General features: G+C 49.2%; 2 protein-coding genes across 2 annotated transcripts; both read right to left on the bottom strand.

Annotated features, from left to right (window-relative positions):
* Positions 1 to 3,860: 3,860 nt before the first annotated feature.
* Positions 3,861 to 8,503, bottom strand: LOC146724693 (uncharacterized). Its single transcript, XM_085490251.1, has 6 exons — positions 8,436 to 8,503; positions 6,659 to 6,819; positions 6,216 to 6,404; positions 4,625 to 5,178; positions 4,206 to 4,382; positions 3,861 to 4,130 (listed from the first exon to the last, which is right to left on the bottom strand). The coding sequence occupies exons 1-6, from the start codon at positions 8,501 to 8,503 to the stop codon at positions 3,861 to 3,863; spliced, it is 1,419 nt and encodes a 472-aa protein (XP_085346377.1).
* A 6,877-nt stretch (positions 8,504 to 15,380) lies between these two features.
* LOC114944390 (uncharacterized) lies at positions 15,381 to 15,884 on the bottom strand. The gene has a single exon (XM_029320279.1). It carries the CDS (start codon positions 15,882 to 15,884, stop codon positions 15,381 to 15,383), a length of 504 nt encoding a protein of 167 aa, XP_029176112.1.
* Positions 15,885 to 22,732: the final 6,848 nt, after the last annotated feature.

A 22,732-nucleotide genomic window follows, 5' to 3' on the forward strand; every position in this document is an offset into this window, starting at 1 on the left:
GTCGAACTACGAGCTCACTGACTGCACCAAGAGACACGTTCACAAACTTGCGGATGCCGGCACGATGGATCCGGCTCGAAGGACCAGAAATATGTTCGCGAACGCGCTGCGTGAGAGAAGATCGCGCGACACAATAGGATAAGTCACCCTTTCTTTTGTATTAAAAAAAGTTTAATTTCAATACACGCTTAATTACAAAATACTTGAACAAGACTTATAACATTTAAATTATTTCACAGAAAACGTAATCGAGAACAAAGTGCGAAATAAGCGGCGGTCGTCAACGAGATTTTTGCGGATCAAATAATATGCGGTTTGCGTTATGCGGTCACTGCGGAAAGCGATAAGGCCCGGATTTCGGGTGCGAGCTCGCTTTTATGGGTTTCCGAAGAAAACCCACTTTTTCGGGAAGCGCCAATTATTGCGAGCAATTTAAATTGTGCTCGAGGTGACTCGAGGGCACAGCTCATTATTGGCCGCTTTTCTAAGATGCGCAACAAACTCGCGTCTTGCCATGCGCGCGCGGCCGCTCGCTCTTTCTAATTGGTAATCAAGGCCGCGTGGCAATTTTACGCATGCTTGTAGCGCGGAAAGTATCCGGTAAAAACGGTTGCGAAACCGCTAATTGTTTGTGTGCAAAGAATGTTTTTGAGATGACAGGTTTAATTTATGACAGTTTTTTATCGTGACAAACATACAAAAAAGACCGTGACTTTTATTATTGACGCGGATGGAAAATTCTAGAATTTACAAAAATTTTACTTAACATCTCAAACAGAATATAAATATTAAGTAATTATTTAAAAATATAAATTTGATTAACATCTGAAATAATAAATATAACTTACTATTACAATCGCTGAATACGTGTCTAATAAATAAATTACTCCATCCATGACATACTCAATAGCCGTGTGAGACATATTACATTTTTCTTGAATGTTTATAAAAAATTGTGTGGCGTACATTTGTAATTGTTCTGTAGCTGTTTCTAGTTGTTTTTTCGTTGATAGAGATTAAAAAAGGATTAAATTAAGGACGTTTGCTTAGAATTAGAGCAGCGACTCCAATAAAAACTTCCCAGTCGTATTAGACACTGTTACACGACACTTTATTTGCTTGAATGACTCATACATTACAATTAATCGTCTCTTTTATAACAAGAGCAGTTTAGCACTGACTTGACACACACGAGTCATTGCCGGAAGGCTTCCTTTTGACTGCCAACGAGACAAGAATACGGTTTTTATCCCGAGAGCTCCTTCCGCGCTGTAGCGTGGTCGTTACGATTCTGAATTCTTTTTGTGAAAGCCGGTTCCGCGATCCGCGGCGCTAATCTTCACCTATCAGGTGCTGATGCCGGTGAGGTGATGCGTGTATTACAAATCGGAAGAAAAACGTATGAGAAACGATAACCACTACCTTTGGAGCGTATGAGTTATGATAGTTAACAAAAGAAATAATCAGAACTTATCTTTGACAAACCGCTCGCCTTTACATCTTGTACGAAATGAATTATGTTATTTTGATTAGCGCCAATTCCTGGAGTGATTACCGTTCCGCACATAGTTGAGTCTTAAACTAACGAGTAACGATTTTTTTTTACGACTAGATCTGAGTCTCTTTGATCAAAATACAATCATTCATATGAGAACATGATCGCCACCCGCCGTGCGGCTAGTCTTGATTTGTTTCTCCATCTCCTTTTATCGGTAATCGACATAAACGTGTGATTGGTCGTTGATATATACCCGAGCCAGCTTTTATCTCCACCACGCGAACGCGTCCCTTCTCGTCGGGATAAAGATGAACTATTCTGCCTAACTCCCATTTTGAGGGTGGCAGGTTTTCGTTTCGGATGAGTACTAAATCATTTATGCGAACGTTCGAACAACTCTACTGCCACTTAAATCTTTGTTGCAAAGATAGCAGATAGTCCTTTGACCAAACCTTCCAGAAAGTCTCGTACAAGCGACGTACACGCTGCTAACGGCTGAGTCTTGATTCGTTCAAATCTAGTATGGACTCCTCAGGGACCGCTTTCAACGCTCTTCCTGCTAAGAAATGCCCCGGGATTAGATAGAAGAGGTCTCGAGGATTATTAGATAAGGAAGATATCGGTCTAACATTTAGACAAGCTTCGATCTGCGTTAAAAGGATAGTAAACTCTTCGTTTGACAGCGTATGGTTGCCTACAATTCGTTTTAAGTGGTGCTTAACGGATTTGACCTCGGCCTCCCACAAACCACCGAAGTGTGGAGCCGACGGAGGTATAAATTTCCACTAAACTCTATCTGAGGCTAGGTGGGAGATTAATTATAGATCTCGAGTTAGACTATAAAAGGCACGAGCTAATTCGCGGTTAGCACCTTGAAAGTTGGTCCCATTATCGCTGTATCTGACAACAGGTAACCCTCTGCGAGAGGAGAATCTCTTAAAGGCTGCAAGAAAACCGTCAGTTGTATAGTCAGATATCAATTTCAAATGCACCGCTTGAGTAGACAAGCACACGAATAATGATATGTAAGTCTTGTGAGCTCTTTTACCCTTACCAACGGAATCTAGCACCAAAAATGGTCCGGCGTAATCTACTCCGGAATGTTGAAACAAGAGCAAACGCGATACGCAGTTCATGGGGTAGGTTGCCCATAATTTGAAAGAAAGGAGTACAAGTGACCCAATGATGAATCTAAAGTCGAACGAGACTACACGCGTTTATAATCCAATATTGCTGTCGAATCAAATTAAGCGTCAGGAGAGGTCCGCCATGTAGCGCTCGTAAGTGAGCTTGATTGATAATCAGTTCCAAAATCCGATGCTTGGTTAATATAAGGAGATGTTGCTCATTGTATGAGATCGGAGCGTGATCTAATCTTCCTCCTACACGTAATAGACCTTCATTATCCAACAATGAGTGTAAACTTTTGAGTTTATTTGATTTAGGTAAAGGTCTACTCGACGAAATCGACTGGATTTCCGAACAAAACATCATCTGAGCGTTGCGTATTTAATGGGATCGCGCCATCTTAACCGCTAGAGTTAAATTTAAGGCTGGGAGTTGCGTATATTTTCTAGAACTTAAACGGATTTTCAGATTGTGGATAAACAGGAAGCAATACGCTGTGACTCGTAAGAGTTGAAACAACGAGGAAATATCATTAAAGAAACTCATTTCTAAGTTTTCTTGCTTGATTGCAAAAACATTCGCTGTCTTCCTCTCCTAGTCTATATTGACTTCTGTCATGGAAGTTGATGATTGTTCGGGCCATGCCACGGCCGGTTTGCTTAACCAAGAGGAACCCTTCTACCACAAATCGTGAACTTTTAATTCTATCGCGCTTAAGCCTCTGGAGGCACCAGCAGGATTAGATTCACTACAGACATGTTTCCATCTTGCTTGGGAAAGGCAAGTTTGAATCGAAGACACTCTGTTCGCTACGAACGTTTTCCATTTGGATGGATGTTGCTTAATCCAGGATAGAGCAATCATGGAGTCGATCCAGCAGGAAACTGGAGCGTGAGAGAGTTCCAAGGTATTTAAAACGAAAAGCATCAACCTTGAAAGTAAATCAGCTGCGTATAATTCTAGTCGAGATATACTTATCGTCTTCACTGGCGCTACTTTGGTTTCACAAATTAGCGGTGAGACGAGTAACTCGTTGGAATCACTCTTATATAGATTACAGCGGCGTACGCTCTGCTTGAAGCGTCCGCGAATCCGTGTAGTTCAACGCCAAGGTTGCTAGGATGAGTCCAACGCAATAATTTTATAGTTCCTACTTGCATGAGGCTATTGTAACAATGAGTCTATCTTAAAAGTAGATTTTTAGGAAGGGGGTGTTCTATTCGAGTTTTTTTAATCACAATTCCTGCATGAGTATTTTCACTTGAACAACGATAGGAGCAATCATGCCTAAAGGATAAAAAATGCTAGAAATCGAAGAAAGTACAATACGTTTGGTAACTTTAAAGGGTTGAGAAAGCTGAGTTTGGAATGAGAGTCGGTCGAGTTTCGGATTCCACGCCAGACCTAGCGCTTTAATAGTCGAATCTTCGTGTAAAAGCAGATTAGAAGTGTCCAACAGATCCGCGTAAGGGATATCCTTCAGGAGTTTGTCATAATTGGACGTCTATTTTTGTAGATAAAATCCACCGCGTTTTAAAAGCGTCATTATTTGACGACGAATTTCTATAATCAATGGAACATCGTGAGCTCCGAAGAGCACGTCATCGACGTAGATTGAGCGCTGTAATACAGCTACTTCTAGAGGTGAATCTGTGCCGTCATTCTGACACAGTTGTCTCAGAACCTGCATCGCGAGAAATGGCGTAGACTTTGTCCCGTAAGTGACAGTGAGTAATCGGTAGTGTTGAATCGGCCACTATGCGGAAGGTTGCCACAGTATCCGTTGAAAGTATGTATCAGCCAGATGAACGAGAATCTGTCGAAACATCTTAGCTATGTCGGCACTGTATACGAGCTTATGCGTTTGCCAAAGCATAAGAATCGCCGGGAAGTCCGCTTGAAGCTTTTGATCTGTAAGTAGACAATCGTTAAAAGAAATGCCAGTACTCGAATTAGAAAAGGCGTTGAAAATAACTCTTAAAAGTGAAGTAATGCTACTCTCGCGTAACACCGTGTGGTGAGGTATATAGTAGGATGCGCGTTGCTGATTTCTTTAGCAGGAATAGGAGACATATGTCCTAAGTCAGTGTATTCGGTTAGAAATTGACGGTAAACTCCCGATAGCTTAACGTCCCTATCTAAACGCTGTTCTAGAGATAATAAAGATCTAGACGCGATTAGGGATGAATCGCCTAATCGTTCAATCGAATTAGGCTGGAAGGGTAAGCGAACGACATAGCGGCCGTCGCTTCTTCGAGAATGAGTAGAGAAAAAAATGTCTTCGCACATTTGCTCCTTGTTAGTAAGTGCAATAGAGGTCGTCACTTCCTCTAACTTCCAGAATCTTCTGAGAAGCACATCTGCTTCTTGATCCGTAAAGGTTTCCATGTGGGTAACAGTTATGTTCACCTGGTATTCACCTGTAGGTCTCCGTTCCGCATTGTACGGGCCATAGAGAACCCACCCGAAAATAGTGTTTTGCGCTGTGGGTTTTACCTCGGAACCTTTACGCAGTCCGTCCAGCAGAATGGCTCCGAAGATGTTCAATCCGACTAATAAATCGATTCGTTCTTAGATCAAGTTACTTAGGTGTTAGTGTAAATTTTCACGAAATTATTGATGGCAGAATTATAGCGCCTACTCGTACATCCATAGAATCTTTATCTCTGGATTTCAAATTAATGAGAGCGACTCCTTTTGCTACTGTTATAGTCCGAATGACTATAACTATATTATATTAAATATCATATTAGTAATAAATTAGTAAGTCGGCATTATATAATCGTTTGAGAAACGTTCTCACGCTCTCGCGAAGCGCTTATCGCGAGAAGACGCAAACGCGACAGAAAATAAGCGACACGCCGGAAACCGCGGATCGCAAGCGAAGAGTTAACCTGCTTTGCTTGTACCTAAATAAAAAACGCGTGAATAAAATTAGCCAATGGGAGAGCTTTTCTACATCTTCCCCCAAAAAATGTAGAAAAGACAGAAGACCACCGCGAACGGAGAGCGAAGCGATGAAGTCAGTTGCTAACAAAAATCCAGAGAGACAAGTCGCTAACAAAAATTCAGATAGACAAGTCGCTAATCAGAGCGTTACCGGCATACACCTCACTGAAACAGATTATGTATTCTACCTGTCGAGCGCTAACTATTCTAATCTGATTACCCCGTTAAGGTTAGACAGAATTAAACCAACTTAAGAAATAAGAGAAATAAAATATTTATTCAAATAAAAAATTGGAGTTCGTCAAAAGTAGAGACGCCCGCCGATTCTAGGATCCTCATCCTTTAGTCGGCTAAAACCCAAAACTCTCCGTGCCTTCCCGGAGGCACAACACTACGTAATTAAACTTTCCTTGTAACCCAGTTACGCGAACGTTAGTTTTCTTTCTAGTTAATCAAAGAGCTTAAGCGGCTCTTTTCGTAATAAACGTGAGATCCGAGCCCAAAACAAGCAATGCTCTCAACGATGTAGAACGACCTTCGTCGGAATAAACTAATACCTAAGCAGTTGCCGGAAAGATTGTAATCTTCAAAGGAAGGGGCTCGCTTAAAGAGAGCTCGTTCAAAGCTAGAGATAACTTACTTTGTTTGTCGCAGTTCGACCCTTTTTTGTCGCAGTTTACAGCGTTCGACTCCGCGTTCGATTCTTTGGCAACATTGTACTCATTGTTGTGAAGAAGCGTGTGGTGTTTTCCTTGGCAGCGTTTACATCGCTTTTTAGACAGCTCTGGACGAAATGTCCCTTTCCCAGACAATTGTGGCAGCAGCGTAGCTGCGTCGCAAAAACTTTTCGTTTAGCTACAGATAACGATTCGAAATTAGCACATTGGAATAATGCATAAGATTCCTTACATGATGGACAACTATTACGGAAGGTAGAAGTAACGAGAGATTTCGCCGCGCTCGAGCGAGTTTGTTTATTAGCCTGTCGTCGTTCGCGCGAATCATAAATAGCCTCTAATGCTCGCAATTTTGCGAGAAAGAATTTTCCGAGCTCCTCAAATGAGAGGGGTTCTCGCGACGAACTTAGACTGATTTCCCACTCTCGGAGAGTACGAGAATCGAGCTTCCTCACGACTATCGCTACAACAAAATCATCGTCTACCAGACGATCGAGATTTCGTAAGGCTTTCACAGCATCCTTTGAACTGTCGTAAACCCGTTTTAATTCCGACACAGATTCCGATCTTATTGCGGTTAAATCGAGAATTGAATGCAAATATGACGCAACCAAAACTTGTAAATTGTCATAACAATCTTGCAATTCGGTCCAAGCAGTATTATAATTATCGTCCGTTATCAAAATATTCTTTATCACCAACGCAGCGTTGTCGCTTAAACTCGATTTTAAATAGTGCAAGCGTTGTACGGTTGACAGATTTTCATTGGTTATGACCAACGAACGGAAAGATCGCGAAAGTTAGGCCATCGGGTTATAACGGACCGCTTTCCCGATGCGGTCGGATTGCTAAACCGGGATCACAAGGTTCGAGAAAGGGTTTAATCCAAGAAACATGCGACTCGATTTACGAAATTTCACAAGTGTTTATTTGTGTGCTATATACAAGTGTACATGGGCGTGCGTGCGTGCGTGCGTGTGTGTGTAGGTTTGTGTGCGAACGCAAAAGTGTATAATACTGAATTGAGCGTGCAAGTATAAATGTACGACGGGTGTATGACAGCGTATGTATGTGTATAAACGTGAGCGGATGTGTGTGCAAACGCGAACGCCAGTATAAATGTATGTCGCGTGTATAACAACGTATGGATGTGTATAAATGTGCGTGCAGATGCGTGTATGTACGTATGAATGTGTGAAGTGGGTATGACTGCAAATGTATATGAATGAGCGTGTGCGGATGCGTGTATGCAAGTATAAATGTGTGTCCTGGTATACGGAGCGGTGCGTGTGCCAGTATCGGTGTGGCGGATCGGTGCTGGAACAAATGTGCTAATTACTGCTTACGAGGTGTTTCGGTACAACGAGAAATGACAATTTCTATTCTCGCGTCGGCGATCGGAATTCGGTATTTAAAGGGCCGGCTCTTTAAATCCCGGCGGCCGTATTGTTTTCTTTCCCGGCGCGGCGCGGTACGGGGTGCGGTGTGGTTCGCATGTTGTTATTGCCGTGCGCGAAGCTCTCCTGCGCGCGAGGGAGCGAGAGAGAGCGGTGCGGTTTTCGGAAACGCGGGTTTGTTTTCCGGTATTCGTGTCGCGGAGATTCCGTTTACTTTTCTCGAGGAATTCAGATTAAAAAATCGGCCGCAGGAGAACTCCCAACTTCTAGAAAATACAGCCGACTGTGTAGGAGGATAAGCTGGAGGAACGGATTTATGTTAAGAGACGCTCAGAGCAGCTTTGTTAGTAAGAACGCACCCACACGAGGGCACTCCCGATCTCTTCAATCTTAGCCTTCTCGGTAGCGTTTTCCGGACCGATAACTGTCGTAAGATGGTACAAAGCGGAATGTCTCTTTTCGGATTTTTGGGAGTTTTTTATCCGGACCGATTGTCGTTCTTTGTTCTAATTCCCAATTAACGCGGCGCGTGGGAGGAAGCGGTAATTCTAACAGTAGTAGTGGGCCACTATAAACCGTCAAAACAAACCCCCACTCCTTCGGCCGATCTCTGCTGTACCAGGCGGTCGTTTATGGCGTGACAGACAATGGCCTTTTTTTTTTTTTTTTTATAGTAAAAATCCTCATGGATACCCCCGTCTCCGGGTAGAGGGCGGGTGGTTATGTGGGACTTCTTGCTTCCCTTGGCCGATCCACGAATGAATGGTCAGGAGGCGCAAGACCTACCTCACTAAAACCACTACGGATACCTTCTCGGGCGTTGATAGGAGACGGCCAGGATGCTGGTATCCCATGCCGTCTGGCCGCCCCCCCGCCTTTATCCCTCCTGAGGAAGGTGCCGCAGAAGGCGACACCTTCCCCCCGCAAGTGCGGGTTCTCGCGGTTGCGGCGCAGGGCGGTATTGACCCCACGCCGCGCCCTCCCGGAAGTTTTGGGGAGCGGGGTCACGGCTCGAGTATGCCCGCTCGAGCCGTCACCCCCCGCCCCCCCGGTTGGAGTTTCCCCCGGCACCCAAAGGGTAGCCGGGTTCGACCGCCAACCAAGGAGGCCCTCTCAGGGAAACCACCCCCGGGGGGGTGACTTTCCTCGCGAAAGTTGCTCTCTCCAGCCGAGAACGCCCGACCCTGGGCATCTTTCTCGGCGGGAGGGCGACAGACCTTCGCTCCCTCGCAAGAGGGGAGATCGCGTGCAATGGGGATCAGGCCAAAATCTGGACCCCCCGCGATCCCCCTCCACGGCCGGGTGTCGTGGCAACCTCCCCTCCCCCTAAGGGGTTCAGGGTTCGGCCATCGGCACCCGGTGCTAACGCCGAGGTCTCTCCTTAAAGAGGCTCCAGTTAGACGGGGGCGCAAGGCCGCCCGCCCCCCGCCGGCCAATTCTTGCGAGTCGCCAGCGAGCGGGCAAGCAGCCAAGCGCCCCCGCTCCTCCTACGCGTAGGTGGTGAGCGACGCCGGGCCCTAAGGCCCGACGACGATAACCCTTACTACCCCGGCGGTGGGACTCCCCCTCATCCCAAAGGGAATTGAGGTTTGGCCACCACTGCCAGGGAGAAAAGCCAGCACCCCTTTCCCACCACAGAGAGGAGAGGGGGCCGGCACCCTGGGGAGGAGGAGGGCCGCCCGACCCCCGGCCGAGAAACCTAAGTCCCACGGCCAGCGGCCAGGCGGCCCCCGCTTCCCCGCAGGGGGGAGGATCTCACCCGGCTATGCCGGGAGAGATCCCTTCCCGTTTCCACCCTTTTCACTATCACCTTTTCCTTTCTCTACGTCCCTCTCACCGGGCTTGAAAGGGGAGATGAGGATCGAATGTTAAGTACACCCCCCCCCCCATTAATTTTATCCCGGGTCGACGTCAGCGTCATATTCTGTGTCTGACGCCGACCTTCGAGGAGGGTGTTGGTTCCCGCTTCTATCTTCGTCTTCCTCTTCACTGCCCTCCTCATCGAAAAGTATTTTCCTTCGTCCTTCTCGTTCTCGCTCCCTCTCTCTCTCCTCCTTCTGCCTCATTACTCTTTCGCAGAAGGAGGAGCATGCCCTCCATTTGTCCTCACTCCCGACCGCAGCCGCAATTACGGCCGGGAGTGAGAGGTCCGCGCCCACCGCGGACACGAGCTCCCTCCTTTCTTCATTCCAAGCAGCACACACCTCGAGTGTGTGCTGCGCGTTGTCACGTTCGTGTCCACAGTGGACGCAACGGGTCGTGCGCTTCTTTCCGATGCGGCACAGGTACTCACCAAAGCATCCATGCCCGGTGAGCACCTGTGCCATCCTGTAGGTCACCCCTCCCTTGGCCCTGTTTATCCACTCGCGCAGACAAGGCCGGATGGCTTCGACAGTCCGCTGCCCCGGGAGCCCCGGTCTCTCCAGGAGCTCGATCCATTGGTCGACAGCGTCCTGCCGGGCGCGGATCTTCAAAGCACGCCGGTCCTTTGCCGTGGAAGTTATTCCCCCCTCCCGAACACCCCGCAGCCGCCAGTATACGTGTGAGTGCATGTTGACAAGGATGTTCAGGGGGGGGATTTCTCCCCCCGTCGACCACCACCTTGCCGTGGTAGGGGGGCTCACCCCTTGCAAGGAAATAGCCTTGCGAGGGTGCTAAGAGTGGTCGGTACCTCCTGCGGAGGTACTTCTGACCTGGTGGGGCCATAGGGTTTCGACCCACCACCCCTGGACGGTCACCAGGTTAAAAAAGACCAAAAAAATAAACATGCGAGGACGAACTTCAAATAAGAAGCGTACCGGCCCAGGGGTTTCGGATGCCCCAGGGCCCGGCGGGGAGAGGGGTATAGTCCCTGCCCCCACCCCGTCGTCATTAGACGACGAACGTAAGACAGAGGGGGGAGCGAGATCTGGGGCTCCAATGGAGGTGGAGCCTCAGAACTCGGACAAAATGAGACCGATAGCGATACTACCGGGTCTCGAGTGGGAGGATGTTGCTCCGGTGTGGGAGGCGGCGAAAGCCGAGGCTCCCATTGCGGGGATTTTCTTCCAATCAATGGAAGAAATGAAGGGGATGATGGAGGACGCGAGGTCGTTCCTTGACGACTTCTTGCGGTGTACCGGGGAGGGAAGGCCGGTGGCGGGTCAGGTGCCCGCCTACGTCAACTCTGTCCTGAGCCGGGCGAAGGAACTCGTGCTGGTCATTTCTGACCTTGCACAGAGGGAGCTCGACCGGTCCGAAGGGCACAATGGGGGACATGCGGCCCCTGATCGCGGAAAGGAGTTCCGCGATCAGGGGACCATGACGGAAGGAGGGAGAAAGAAGGAGGCGCACAAGGAGGGGGCTCCTTTGCTGGGGGAATTGGGGGCCAGACTCGGGGAAATATCCTCGAGGCTGGCAACCAATTTGGACCGGCTGAGCCTGGTGGAGAGGCGCCTCAAGGAGGTGGAGTCCGGCCAAGCGAGGAAGACTCGGGGGGCTCGGGGGGATTACAGGGAGATGGGGGAGGCGGAGACGTCGGGGGCGGACGTCTCTGCAATGGAGATGGGGACAAGTGGAGAGGAAAAAGGGGGGAGTACCACCACTGATGGGGAGTGGGTCAGGGTGGTAAAGAGGAGAAAGAAAAGGGGGGAGGGGAGTAAAAGGGGAGGGGTTGCGGCCGCAAGAGGCGGCAAAGGGGGAGAGGTGGTTGGCGGCGGTGTGACCGTCGCCAACGTTATGGGGGCGCCGAGGTGCTACCGATGCCTGTGTGTTGGTCACACATGGCGCCGGTGCACTTCGGCGGTGGACAGGGGTAGCCGCTGCTACCGCTGCGGCTCTCCTGGCCACAAGGAGGTGGAGTGCCTGTCCGGCCTGAGGTGTCCACTTTGTGTGGACTTTCGACGGCCGGCCAGGCACCGACTCGGGAGGTCGGGGTGCCTTACGGCACCTCCGGCGGAGTCAAGAAGAGGGGGCGTGCCTCCCCCCTCCCCGTTGTCGTCGGCGGTCGTGCCCAAGGGCGCGGCTGTCGGCGGTGGCGGGGGTCGGGGGGCTCACCACATACCGGCATCATCGATTGATGCCGGATAAGGGTGTCAGGGGGGACATGGGAGCGCCTAGGCGCTCCCCTCCCCCCCACGCCCTCCGGGAAGGAGAGGCCCCACCGGTTGCGGGTGAACTCTGACCCCTAACGGGGCGGAGGGAGGTCGCAACCGGGGGGGGCATGAATGAGAGGGGGCCACGTGTCCCTGGCGGGCGGGCATTGCCCTCCCGTCCGGGGCGCCTGGGCCCCTCTCAAGGACGGAGACGTGACGTGTGGGGCCCTCTCACCGGGAGCCATAAGGCACCGGTGGGAGGGCAACTCCGTCCACGGAAGGGGGTTTCTCTCCTTCTGAGAGGAACCTCCTGATGAGGGCCCCCTCAGTGAACCGCCGAACCGGACCACCCTCTTGGGGGTCCGGGGGTTGCGACAGGGGGGAGGGCGAGGGGCGATGGCTCGAGCGGGAGTTCTCGAGCCATGGCTCCGCTCCTCAAACTCTGAGAGGGCGCGGCGTGGGGTCGATGTCGCCCTGCGCCGCAACCGCGAAGAACCCGTACAATGACGGGGGGAGAGTGTCGCCTTCCGCGGCATCCTCCCAAGGAGGGATAAGACGGGGGGGCGGCCAGTCGGTATGGGATACCAGCATCCTGGCCGTCCCCTGTATAACGCCCGTGAAGGACATCCTCTGGGGTTTTAGTGCGGTAGGTCCTGTCCCGGCTCGCCGATCCCGACTCTCCGGCCCGCTACGGCGGACCGGCCAGGCGGATGTGCGGGCCGGCCAGGCGGGGCAGGGAGTCCCACATAACCCCCGCCTCTACCCGGAGGCGGACGGTACCATGAGATTTCCCCAGAGTTACAAAAAAAGGGGGGGGGGGAATTCCTGCTATTACCCCCACGGCCGTCCAGCTCACTGTACGGTATCCCCGGCACACGCGGTTTGTCACCCGCTTTTGAACTTGATACATAGTGTCTCGTAGTTTGCGGGTGACCTCCATTTTCGCGCCCATATTGGGGATCCGTACAGCGCCATCGCGTAGACTGTTCCGGCGTACAGCCTGCGAACACCCGCCTTCGGCCCCCCGAGGTTCGGCAAGAGGCGACTAAGTGATATCGCCGCCCGCTCTACTCTCGGGGCGATCCGGTTGAAGTGCTCGCGGAAGGTCCACTTTTCATCCAGGTAGAGGCCCAGATACTTTATCTGTGCCTCCACCAAGACAGGGGTTCCCTCTATCATTAATTCCGTCCTGGGTGGCGCCCCTTTACGCCCATTATAAAAGTAAACAGTCTCCGTCTTCTGGGGCGCCACCCTCAGTCCTAATTCCTTGATGCAGCGCACGACCCGTCCCACAGCTACCTCCGCCAACGCCTTTGCTTCCCCCCAGTCTTTTCCCCCGGCCAATATCAGCGTATCATCCGCGTAACAGACAGCTTTACAGCCGGGGGGAGGTTGGTCCGAAGGACCGAGTTGTATGTGAGATTCCACAGTAGAGGACCGAGTACTGATCCCTGCGGAACCCCGCAGTACATTGCCCTCTCGCATACATTTGCCTCTCTATCGATGTATGTTATCGTCCTGTCCCGGAAGTAATCCACTATAATGGCAGCCAGGTATCCAGGCTCGTGTATGTCGAGCGCCTCGGATATCCGGTGCCAGAGTAGGGTGTTGAAAGCGTTGGAGATATCCAACGATACCGCCAACAACACCCCACCCTCCTCCATAGTGGCCTCCGCTTCCGAGCGGACGCGACTGATCGCGTCTATTGTCGACCGCCCGGCGCGGAAGCCATACTGCTCTTCGTGCAGATCTGTGGATCTACTCCGGGACAGGTGCCCGACGAGGCGGCGGTGAATTATCCTTTCGAGGATCTTCCCGGCCTCATCGAGCAAGCAAATCGGCCTGTAGGCGGAGGGTTGGTCCTTCGGCTTTCTCTCCTTTGGAAGAAGGACCAATTTGGCCCTCTTCCAGACTGAGGGGAATTTTCCCTCTTTGAGGCAGCTATTGTACAGCTGTCTCATCTCCTTTCCTAATTCCTTATGGGCGAGGCCCCACAGCTTTTCATGGACGCCATCGGGACCGGAAGCTTTTCCGTTCTTTATCCCTTTGATGGCGCCCCTGAGCTCCTCTCCCGTGACCCCCATTTCCTCCTCCTCCCAGTCAAACTCCCTATCACACATGGGGTGCATGCTCGCGTGCATGACCGGGAAGAAGATATCCACTATTTGTTTGACAAAATGAGGGTCCAAGGACTCCGTCAGGGGGGACGCCGCTCCTTTAAGTTTCTTCAAAACCATGCGGTACGGACGTCCCCACGGATCTCTATCTAGGGAAAGGAGAAGCTCCTCCCAGGACCTCGCCCTCGCGTTTCTTATCGCGATACGAAGGGCGTCCCGTGCGGCTCGGTACGCCCTCCATCCTTCCTTATAATTTGGGTCCGTGGGATTCCTACGGAGCCTCCTTCTTTGGTGGTCAGAAGCCCGTCGCAGCTCCGCTATCTTCTCTGACCACCAGTACATACATTTCGATGGGCGGAACCTGACCCTTGGCATGACTATATCGCAGGCCTGTACAACGGCCTGCGACAGTCTTTCTTGTTGCGTGGCCAGATCCCACCCATCGAACCCCTCCATTGTTGCACCAGCACCGATGATAGCAGCCATCCATCGGTCGACGTCTATTTTTTTGAGGGCCCATCTTCTTTGAAGATCGTCCAGGGCTCTGCGGCGCCGCAACACTTCCTGCTTATAGGCGGAGATGGAGAAGGTTATACACCTGTGATTGGATAGTGTTTCCCTCTCCGTCTTCATTTTCCACCCCTTAATTAGTCCGGCCGCAGAGGAGTTTGCCCATGTTAGGTCTATTATAGACCTCCCCTGCGGCCTCACACAGGTGTGGCTATTCCCCGTGTTGATCAACACGAGGTTTTGCTGCGACGCCCAGGTCAGGACTGCCCTTCCTTTCCAGTCCTCTCTGAGGGAACCCCAAACGCCCGAATGGGCGTTGATGTCCCCCAGGACTATTACATTTGATGGTGTCTGGCACCCACTCAAGTTGCGCGACAGGGCCTCTAATTTGGCCTCGTACTCCGCGGCCGCGACATTGAGTGAAATGTAGATGCCAGCCACCATCAATTGCCCCCAGGAGACGCCGACATATCCCTCCCTCGCCCATAATACATTACATGGCAGGGAGGTCCTGGTCTCACGTCTATAGACGGCTACTTTTCCATCGGTGCTGGTTGCCCAGTTTGCCCTTTTCAGAGCATTATATGCCTCCGTGGACACCCCGAGCTTGCAGTCAAGCTCGCACATATGCTGCAAGATCATCTCTTGTGCGGGCCCGGAGTGATTTACATTAGCCAGTATCACTTTATTCATGGTGATTTTTTCTTTGGCTTTCCCTCTCGTTCGATTATCATTCCGTCATCCTCATCGTCTGCCTCGCTCCCCCCATGTTCCTTCCTTAATTTCCTCCTCTTCGTCCCCGATTCCTTTACTCCCTCCTTCTCTTCCAAGCGTCGTGCTCTATCCTTACCGCTTGACGCGGCATTGAGTGAAATGTAGATGCCAGCCACCATCAATTGCCCCCAGGAGACGCCGACATATCCCTCCCTCGCCCATAATGCTGTCTCCTGACCTTCTCCCTCCTTTTCCTCTCTATCTTTCCGCTCCTCTACGAGAGTCTCCTTCCTCCTTGGAGTGGGTTGCTTGGATAACTATTTTTTTTCGACCAGTCTATTTAGCGCCACCCCTCTGACTCCTTTCTGCACCGGTGTGCAGGCCTTGCTTCCCGTCCGGTGTTTTGCGGGAAGGCCTCTGTTCCTACACACCGGGCAGTTGAAGTCCTCTTTACACTCTTTGGCCACGTGCCCCTCTCGGCCATAACGGTAGCATTGATTGCTCCGATCGGCGCGATTGGGGCAACGTTGCCTGACGTGTTCTCCCTCCAGGCACTTGTAGCACTGCAGAGGCCTCTCCTCTAGCAGTGTTACTTGAACATGTCCCCACCCTATTTTAATGCGCCCCCCGTTGTCCGCCATGAGGCGATTGGCAGCAACAAGAGGGCATCTGGCCCAAAGGGACCCTAATCCATTCGGGGAGATCTTAATATCTCCCGTCTGAATCTTTTCCTGCTCGCACTTGCCAAAGGCAACAATTGCTTCCACCACCTCCGCCAGTGTGATGGACTTCTCCAGCCCTGTTAGTCGAACTTCAGCCATCTTTACTGGACGGCTTATTCGGACTCCATCCTTTCCCTTAAGGACTTCTCGCAACTTTACGGCAAGTTTGTCTGCGAGTTCTCCCTTCCTTTCGCCTGGTATTTCATATACCATCCCATTCTAGAGGAGAATGTGGAGAGGACATACAACCCACAACCACTCCAGATGACGAAAAAAGGGACTCTCGATAGAAGTATCGAGGGTCTCTTCACATTAATGGAATCGCTGCAATCCCAAGTTAAATCTATGCAGGAAAGCAGCGTTCCAAAAATAGAGGGACTAATCGAGAAAATTCTCGATAAAAGAATGGGGGATACCCACGAAGAACTCAAATATAAGAGAGCTTCTTCAGTGGGGAAAAATCTTTAAAAACTAGCTCGACAGGAGGCCACTCCGGCTACAGCAGGTAAGGAAAAGGAGATTAAGGTCACCAAAGTGACGACCCTTAACCCCCCCAGCCAACACAGGCAAGTCTGCCGCGGCAGCGGCAAACAAAAAGAAGGGGAAACAGCAACAACAATCCGTCACTGACCTTCTCATGTTTATTTTCTCAATGCCGAGATCTTGAGGCTCTATCTTGGTTCGCGCTTCCCTCATTATCTCGGCATACTTGCCCTCCGGACACGTGAGCATAATAGCCGCTGTGCGCGGCTTTTTCTTCTTTGCCGGCTTTGTTTTGCCTTGGCCAGTTTGAGATCGGTTGGGTTGGTTCCGACCTTTATTCATGTCCTGGCGAGTCTTTCCCTCCTCCGTTTTTTGCGTCTCCTTCCTTCTTCTTCCTCTTGACCACGGTGGTCCATTGTTCATTGTCATGTGGGTCCCGAACCACCGCGGTCGTTGGAACAGTCTGTCGCACTACAGCGTTCGCCTGTTTAGGCGGTTGTTGTTGTTGTTGCTGTTTCCCCTTCTTTTTGTTTGCCGCTGCCGCGGCAGACTTGCCTGTGTTGGCTGGGGGGTTAAGGGTCGTCACTTTGGTGACCTTAATCCCCTTTTCCTTACCTGCTGTAGCCGGAGTGGCCTCCTGTCAAGCTAGTTTTTGAAGATTTTTCCCCACTGAAGAAGCTCTCTTATATTTGAGTTCTTCGTGGGTATCCCCCATTCTTTTATCGAGAATTTTCTCGATTAGTCCCTCTATTTTTGGAACGCTGCTTTCCTGCATAGATTTAACTTGGGATTGCAGCGATTCCATTAATGTGAAGAGACCCTCGATACTTTTATCGAGAGTCCCTTTTTCGTCATCTGGAGTGGTTGTGGGTTGTATGTCCTCTCCACATTCTCCTCTAGGATGGGATGGGTGTTCTTTCCTTTCCTATTTTTCTTTTTCTTCTGCTCTGAGGCAGAGAAATTTTCATCGTTAAAGGGAGGGGAGTTGCCCACCTCTATCTCCACCTCCATCAATTCTGATTCCTTTTCCTTTCCTTGGGAGGTGGAGGGTTCCCCACCCTTATGTGGTGGAAGTGAGCCTTCCATCTCCCTGCTCCTTCCTTTTTCTGGGGTCTCCCCATCTTTGGATGGAAGTAAGACTCCTTCCTGCCTTTTAGGGACCTCCCCATCTCTGGATGGATGTGGAGTTCCTTTTCTTCCCTTCCTGGGACTACGTGGTCTGTCCTTTTTTCCTCCCCTTCGGATGTCCCTTCCTCGAATGGTAGAGGCGTCTCCGAAGCTTCTCTCCCCGGGAAACATCTCCCCAGAAAGTTGTGGATCTCTCCTTGCTGTATCTTGCCTTCCTTTTTTTCAGCTCTTCGTTCTCTCTTTTGAGCCTGTTATACTCCATTTCTAAGTTCGCTGGTCTTATTTTAATTTCGGCGAGCTCAGAGTCTCTTTTCCCGCCCTCTTTTTGGCTGGTTCGGAGAGCCAGTTCTGTGACTGCTGCACCCATTGCCGCAGCTGACGCCTATAGTTCCTTAGTGTATCCCCCTTTCAGGTTCTTGAAACTGACCGCTATTTTATAAATCGCTTCCGTATGCTCAGCGATCTCTGCCTCGATATTAATTGAGGATCTATCGCTGAACTCCTCGCGTTTGAGATGAATCATCTCTCTGAAGCGATCAAAGGATTTTCCTTCTATCGGTTTGTACAGAGGACTTAGTATTTCTAATTCCTTCTGTCTCTCCGCCTCTAAGGCCTTGATTTGGATCGCTGCCTTTCTCTCCTCATTTTACAGGATCCTTTGGGGGTCTTCCTCTCTTCTCCGTTTTGATTATCCCCGTCAAGACACAAGAATTGTCGACCACTGGTTCCGTCCCACCCTTCTATACAGCATGCACTATACCGGGAAGGGCAGGAAAATCACCCGCATTAAAAACGTTCGCTGTTCCGGGATCTTCGGCTGCTGTGTTCTCCTCTTCACTTGTCATACTGACGATCTCCGCCTCGGTTTCGCCGTCAGTCTCCCCCTCTAGTTCCATGCCTGGAATTCCTCTCCTCGTATTGTACAGTGCACTCCGTGCGACTTTCTTGCTCTCACGGGCAATGTCCAGTGTGGCCCTCGTTGCTCTGGCAGATTTCCTTTTACCTCTCTGACTCAGCGTTGAGCGGTCCGACCGTATGCTTCCGTCCGAGTCACATCTCGGTATGGGTATCGAGACTTGTCGGAAATGTTCGCCCTTCCATAGGTAATTCTCCAGTTTTTTGGAGGAATCTTCATTTTTGTGGACCTGAGGTCCGCCCTCTGTCTTAGCACTTTCCTTTTTTTGTTTTGTGTTGATATTCGTGTCTTTTATTTTGAGTAATCCCATTCCCCCCCCCCAGTGGGCCGGCGCATCTCCCACCAACCAACGAAGTGCCCGAAACGTGATCGGCACACTCCGCCGGCCGGGCCCGGTGGACTCACCGGGAGCCCACTTATGCCGAAACCAAAGGAGATAAAGACCCCCCCCTGCCCGACTCCAGCCCCTTACTCTACCGTGCGGAGCATACACTACGCACGGGTTTTTCGGGGGTCCCGCACCTCCGACAGTGCGGGCACCGCTGGAGGTGGCGCCACCCAGGGGGCCCCACGGACGCTTTGAACAGGGTCGCCGCTCCCCGGCCCTGCCCTACACGCCGTGGCGACCAGCATACCGTGTCGCCCCTCGTCGAAGATGTTTGACGAGGGGCATGCGCCTTTCCGGTCAGTCGGTTCGGAAAGGGTAACGGTCCCGACCAACCGGGGATATCATCCTCGGAAATCCGAGCGGCCCCGGCGACAGGCGGCCGCGGCACCCTCCGGGCTATGCCCCTTGGGTAACCCCTCCGGGCTATGCCCCTTGGGTAACCGCGGCGCGCCTTCTCCGCCATCCTCGGCCCGGATTCGGAAACGTCCGAGCGGCCCGAGAATGGCTAGTCGCAGGGACGCTGGGACGAGAGCACGCTCTCCGACCAGCACCCTGCGACGTCCCACTCGCCGTCGAGCCCCGCCTCGGAATATGTCCGAGCGGCCTCGACGGCCGACCCGCGTGGTCCCCTCCGGGCAGTGCCCCTTGGGTAAACCCTCCGGGCTATGCCCCTTGGGTAACCACGCGTGGCCGCCTCCGCCGACCCAGCCCTGCCTCGGAAACGTCCGAGCGGCCTAGGTGCGGCCTACCCCAGGACAAGAGCCAGGCTCTCCATCAGCACCCTGAGGCACCCCCCTGTCCCCGGGAACCACTCCACGAGTAGGCCCCGAGAACCGATCGACATGGCCCCCTCCGGGCAAAGCCCCTCGGGTGACCATGTCGATCCCTCCGCCGGCGTGACCCCCTTCGAGCAAAGTCCTTTGGGAAATCCTCCGGGCAAGGCCCCCCGGGTAATCACGCGCGGCACATCCCTCCCCTGCGGCCCCCGCCGCCAGAGCCCCACCCTAAACCCCGGGGGAAACTCCCCCAGGAAAAACCCCGAAAAAGCCCCCCCAGGACAAAGACAGAACCCCGGACGGCGGAAGCCGTCTACCCAGCAAATGTGCTGGGCCACAAAGCATGGTGGAAAGGGAAGCGCCGAAGCGCCGTGCAGTCCCTTCTCCTTACGGTGCCATGCCACCGGGCGTTTGAATTCCGGGTCGCCATCTCTTACCACATACAAAGTTTTCACCTACATAAAAAACACATCAACAGAAAGTGTTTTAATAAATCAGTTGTTACTGATAATAGATTAGAGTTCTCCCATGATTTTGACTGGGGTGAAGTAAAAATTTTAGATAAAGAACCGTATTATAATAAAAGACTTATATTGGAAATGTTATATATAAAAAGACAACCTAATGGATTGAATCTACAAAATGATACTGAATTTTTGCCTGATATATATAATAACATTATAGAGTCTCTGCCAAAATTATCAGGGTTTATAAACAAACCTTGATATATATAAAAAAGGTTAAACACTGAGTTACTGTCTCATTTGAGATCTGAGAGTTGTGACGGTTAAACGTTCTGTTTGTCTTCAGTAAAAAACTTTGTTTAAAAAATGTTGGATCTGATACTTGAAACTTCTGTAAAATAATCACCAATTTGTTTGAGTGAGTGTGCAGTGCATTTTATTTGTAAGATTATAATGAATAATCGGATATTGTTTATTTAGATCTCAATTTAATGTTTAACAACATTTCATTATGAAGATTCAATCAAGATATTTCCCTTGACCAGTAAATCAGGAAGTCTATACTCATAAGTGATTGCATGGTACGGTCGCTCGAACTCAGTATGTATCAGTAACATGACTTGTTTAGCAACATATGTAACGAGACAAAAAACTGACTTTATATATTTATTATCTTGACATTGTTAATTACCGTTTTTAATGTTTAATATTACATTTCAATTTATAATTAAAATATTTATATTGCGCTGAAGAAGGCTTGAAATGTCAGCCGAAACGTTCGCATAAATGTTTATTTCTTATGTATTTATTAATTCGTTTAAATAAATTTTATTAATATCATCTGACAACTGTGTTATGTTTAATAGCTCTTATAGCCCTTCTTTGTTTACAATTATTAAATTTAACAGAGCTAATTACTATTTTTATTTATTATATTTTTATAATAAATATACGGGTATGAATATCTGTTATTGATAAATCTACGTTTCACTAATACCGATGCGCATATTTTCGTTTCGTCCCGCGTAACAATTTCATGAAATGCAGTACGACGAATGGCGTTGAAACGCAGATTTATCGTTGTCTCATCTTCTTCTTCGTTATCTTCGTTTTCTCGTGTTTTTTCTCTCGCTAATATCAATTTTTTGATGCTATTAAAATTAACACGCCGCGAGTTCTCGTAATTGAGAGTTATACCTTTAACTTTGCAAGTTTCGTGTATAACTCCGTCGGGTGTTCGCACAATGTAGGCGTAAAATTTCTCTCGACTTCATCGGTCATGTTGCCTAGAAAATTATGGGTATGAGGTTCATATTCGGTTCGCCGGTGCTCACATAAATGCAAGAATCGGTATTGTAATATAATACATGACGGTCTAAGCGCTCTAGATAATCATATAATTTTAGTCGCGCTTGTGCAGTTGTGTATGCGGCTATCACGACATTAGTTATCGGCGAGGGTAGGACGGCTCACGTCTCAATTGCCACGAAACCTACATTGCCTCGTCATTTATTGGCAATATATCGGTTATCTCGTGCTCGGGACTTGTTAATAATAACATAAAACGCCGATGTGACTTAACAATTTCGGTATTTGGCAAATTGGATCGTTGGCCGAATTTTCCCCAAAACGAATTTAAGCAGAGCTTAGCAACCGAGCGTAAACCGGGATTTTGCGAGATGTTACGCTTATCGAGAACAATACCTTCGGTTTTCTTGTACTCGCGCAGGTGCTCTTTAGCATCATCGTTCGCGCATTCATCCGCTTGCCTCCTTAAGTTGCAAAAATGAGTTTATATATTTGGCGAACAATCCACCCTGCTGTGTTTCGCGATTATATTGACTAATTTTAAAATAAGTATTATAATAGATATAAGAGTTTTAACAAGGCTCTGTAATATAAATATAAATTTAACGTATAAGACGGGCAACAAGAGCCAAATCGCGGATGACAATGCGTTATCCTAACGAAACTAAATAATTTTCCGTTAGAATTAAATACCGGTGCACAAGGCACCAAATTTTACTTGGACACGACCAAGATTTTAAATATGAAATAATCTCATATTTGAGATTTAATTTCAATACCCCTTTTAACCCCCCTACTCAAATATGAGATTATTTCATATTTAAAATCTTGGCCGTGTCCAAGTAAAATTTGGTGCCTTGTGCACCGGTATTTAATTCTAACGGAAAATTATTTAGTTTCGTTAGGATAACGCATTGTCATCCGCGATTTGGCTCTTGTTGCCCGTCTTATACGTTAAATTTATATTATAATAGAATTAAAAGGCCAACTTAACGAGCTAATTGATTAGGTGTTAAAAATTTTTTTATTCTACGTCATAAAAATAATACAAATGATAATTAGTAAACGTTTCAACTGTACGACAGTCTTTATTAATACAAATATCGCTTTGCTGACATATCAATAAATTAAATAATTTGGAAAGACAGAACTTATCATACATGTAAAATATATAGACTTATAATATGAAAAAACGCAGTATAACACATCATACTTGTTGGCTTGAATTACGGTTGATTGTTCGAATTAGTCTCGAAAATATCGTGCAATAATTGTGATGCTACATATGTGGGGCAAACTAAAAGACAATTAGGCACAAGAGTAAATGAACATAAAAATAATATCAGATTAGATTCTGCAAGACACTCGGTGGTTTCTGATCATATTGTAAAGTTTACACATACTTTTAATTGGAATAATACAAAAATGTTGGATCACGAAAGGAATTATTATAAAAGGTTGATATTGGAAATAATATACATTAA

The sequence above is a fragment of the Nylanderia fulva genome, unplaced genomic scaffold (genome assembly GCF_048542155.1).
Source record: "Nylanderia fulva isolate GAGA-0341 unplaced genomic scaffold, ASM4854215v1 Scaffold12, whole genome shotgun sequence".
In the NCBI taxonomy this organism is placed as follows: domain Eukaryota; kingdom Metazoa; phylum Arthropoda; class Insecta; order Hymenoptera; family Formicidae; genus Nylanderia; species Nylanderia fulva.

Bases quoted from the DNA above. Each gene is read 5' to 3' on its own strand.
- LOC114944390 (XM_029320279.1), bottom strand. From the start codon at position 15,884: ATGGCTGAAGTTCGACTAACAGGGCTGGAGAAGTCCATCACACTGGCG.
- LOC146724693 (XM_085490251.1), bottom strand. From the start codon at position 8,503: ATGGGATACCAGCATCCTGGCCGTCTCCTATCAACGCCCGAGAAGGTA. The intron at 6,820-8,435 runs GTAGGTCTTGCG...AACCGCAATAAG, and splicing joins TCCGTAGTGGTTTTAGTGAG to ATCGGAATCTGTGTCGGAAT. The intron at 5,179-6,215 runs GTAAGTTATCTC...TCGATTTATTAG, and splicing joins GTCGAACTGCGACAAACAAA to TCGGATTGAACATCTTCGGA.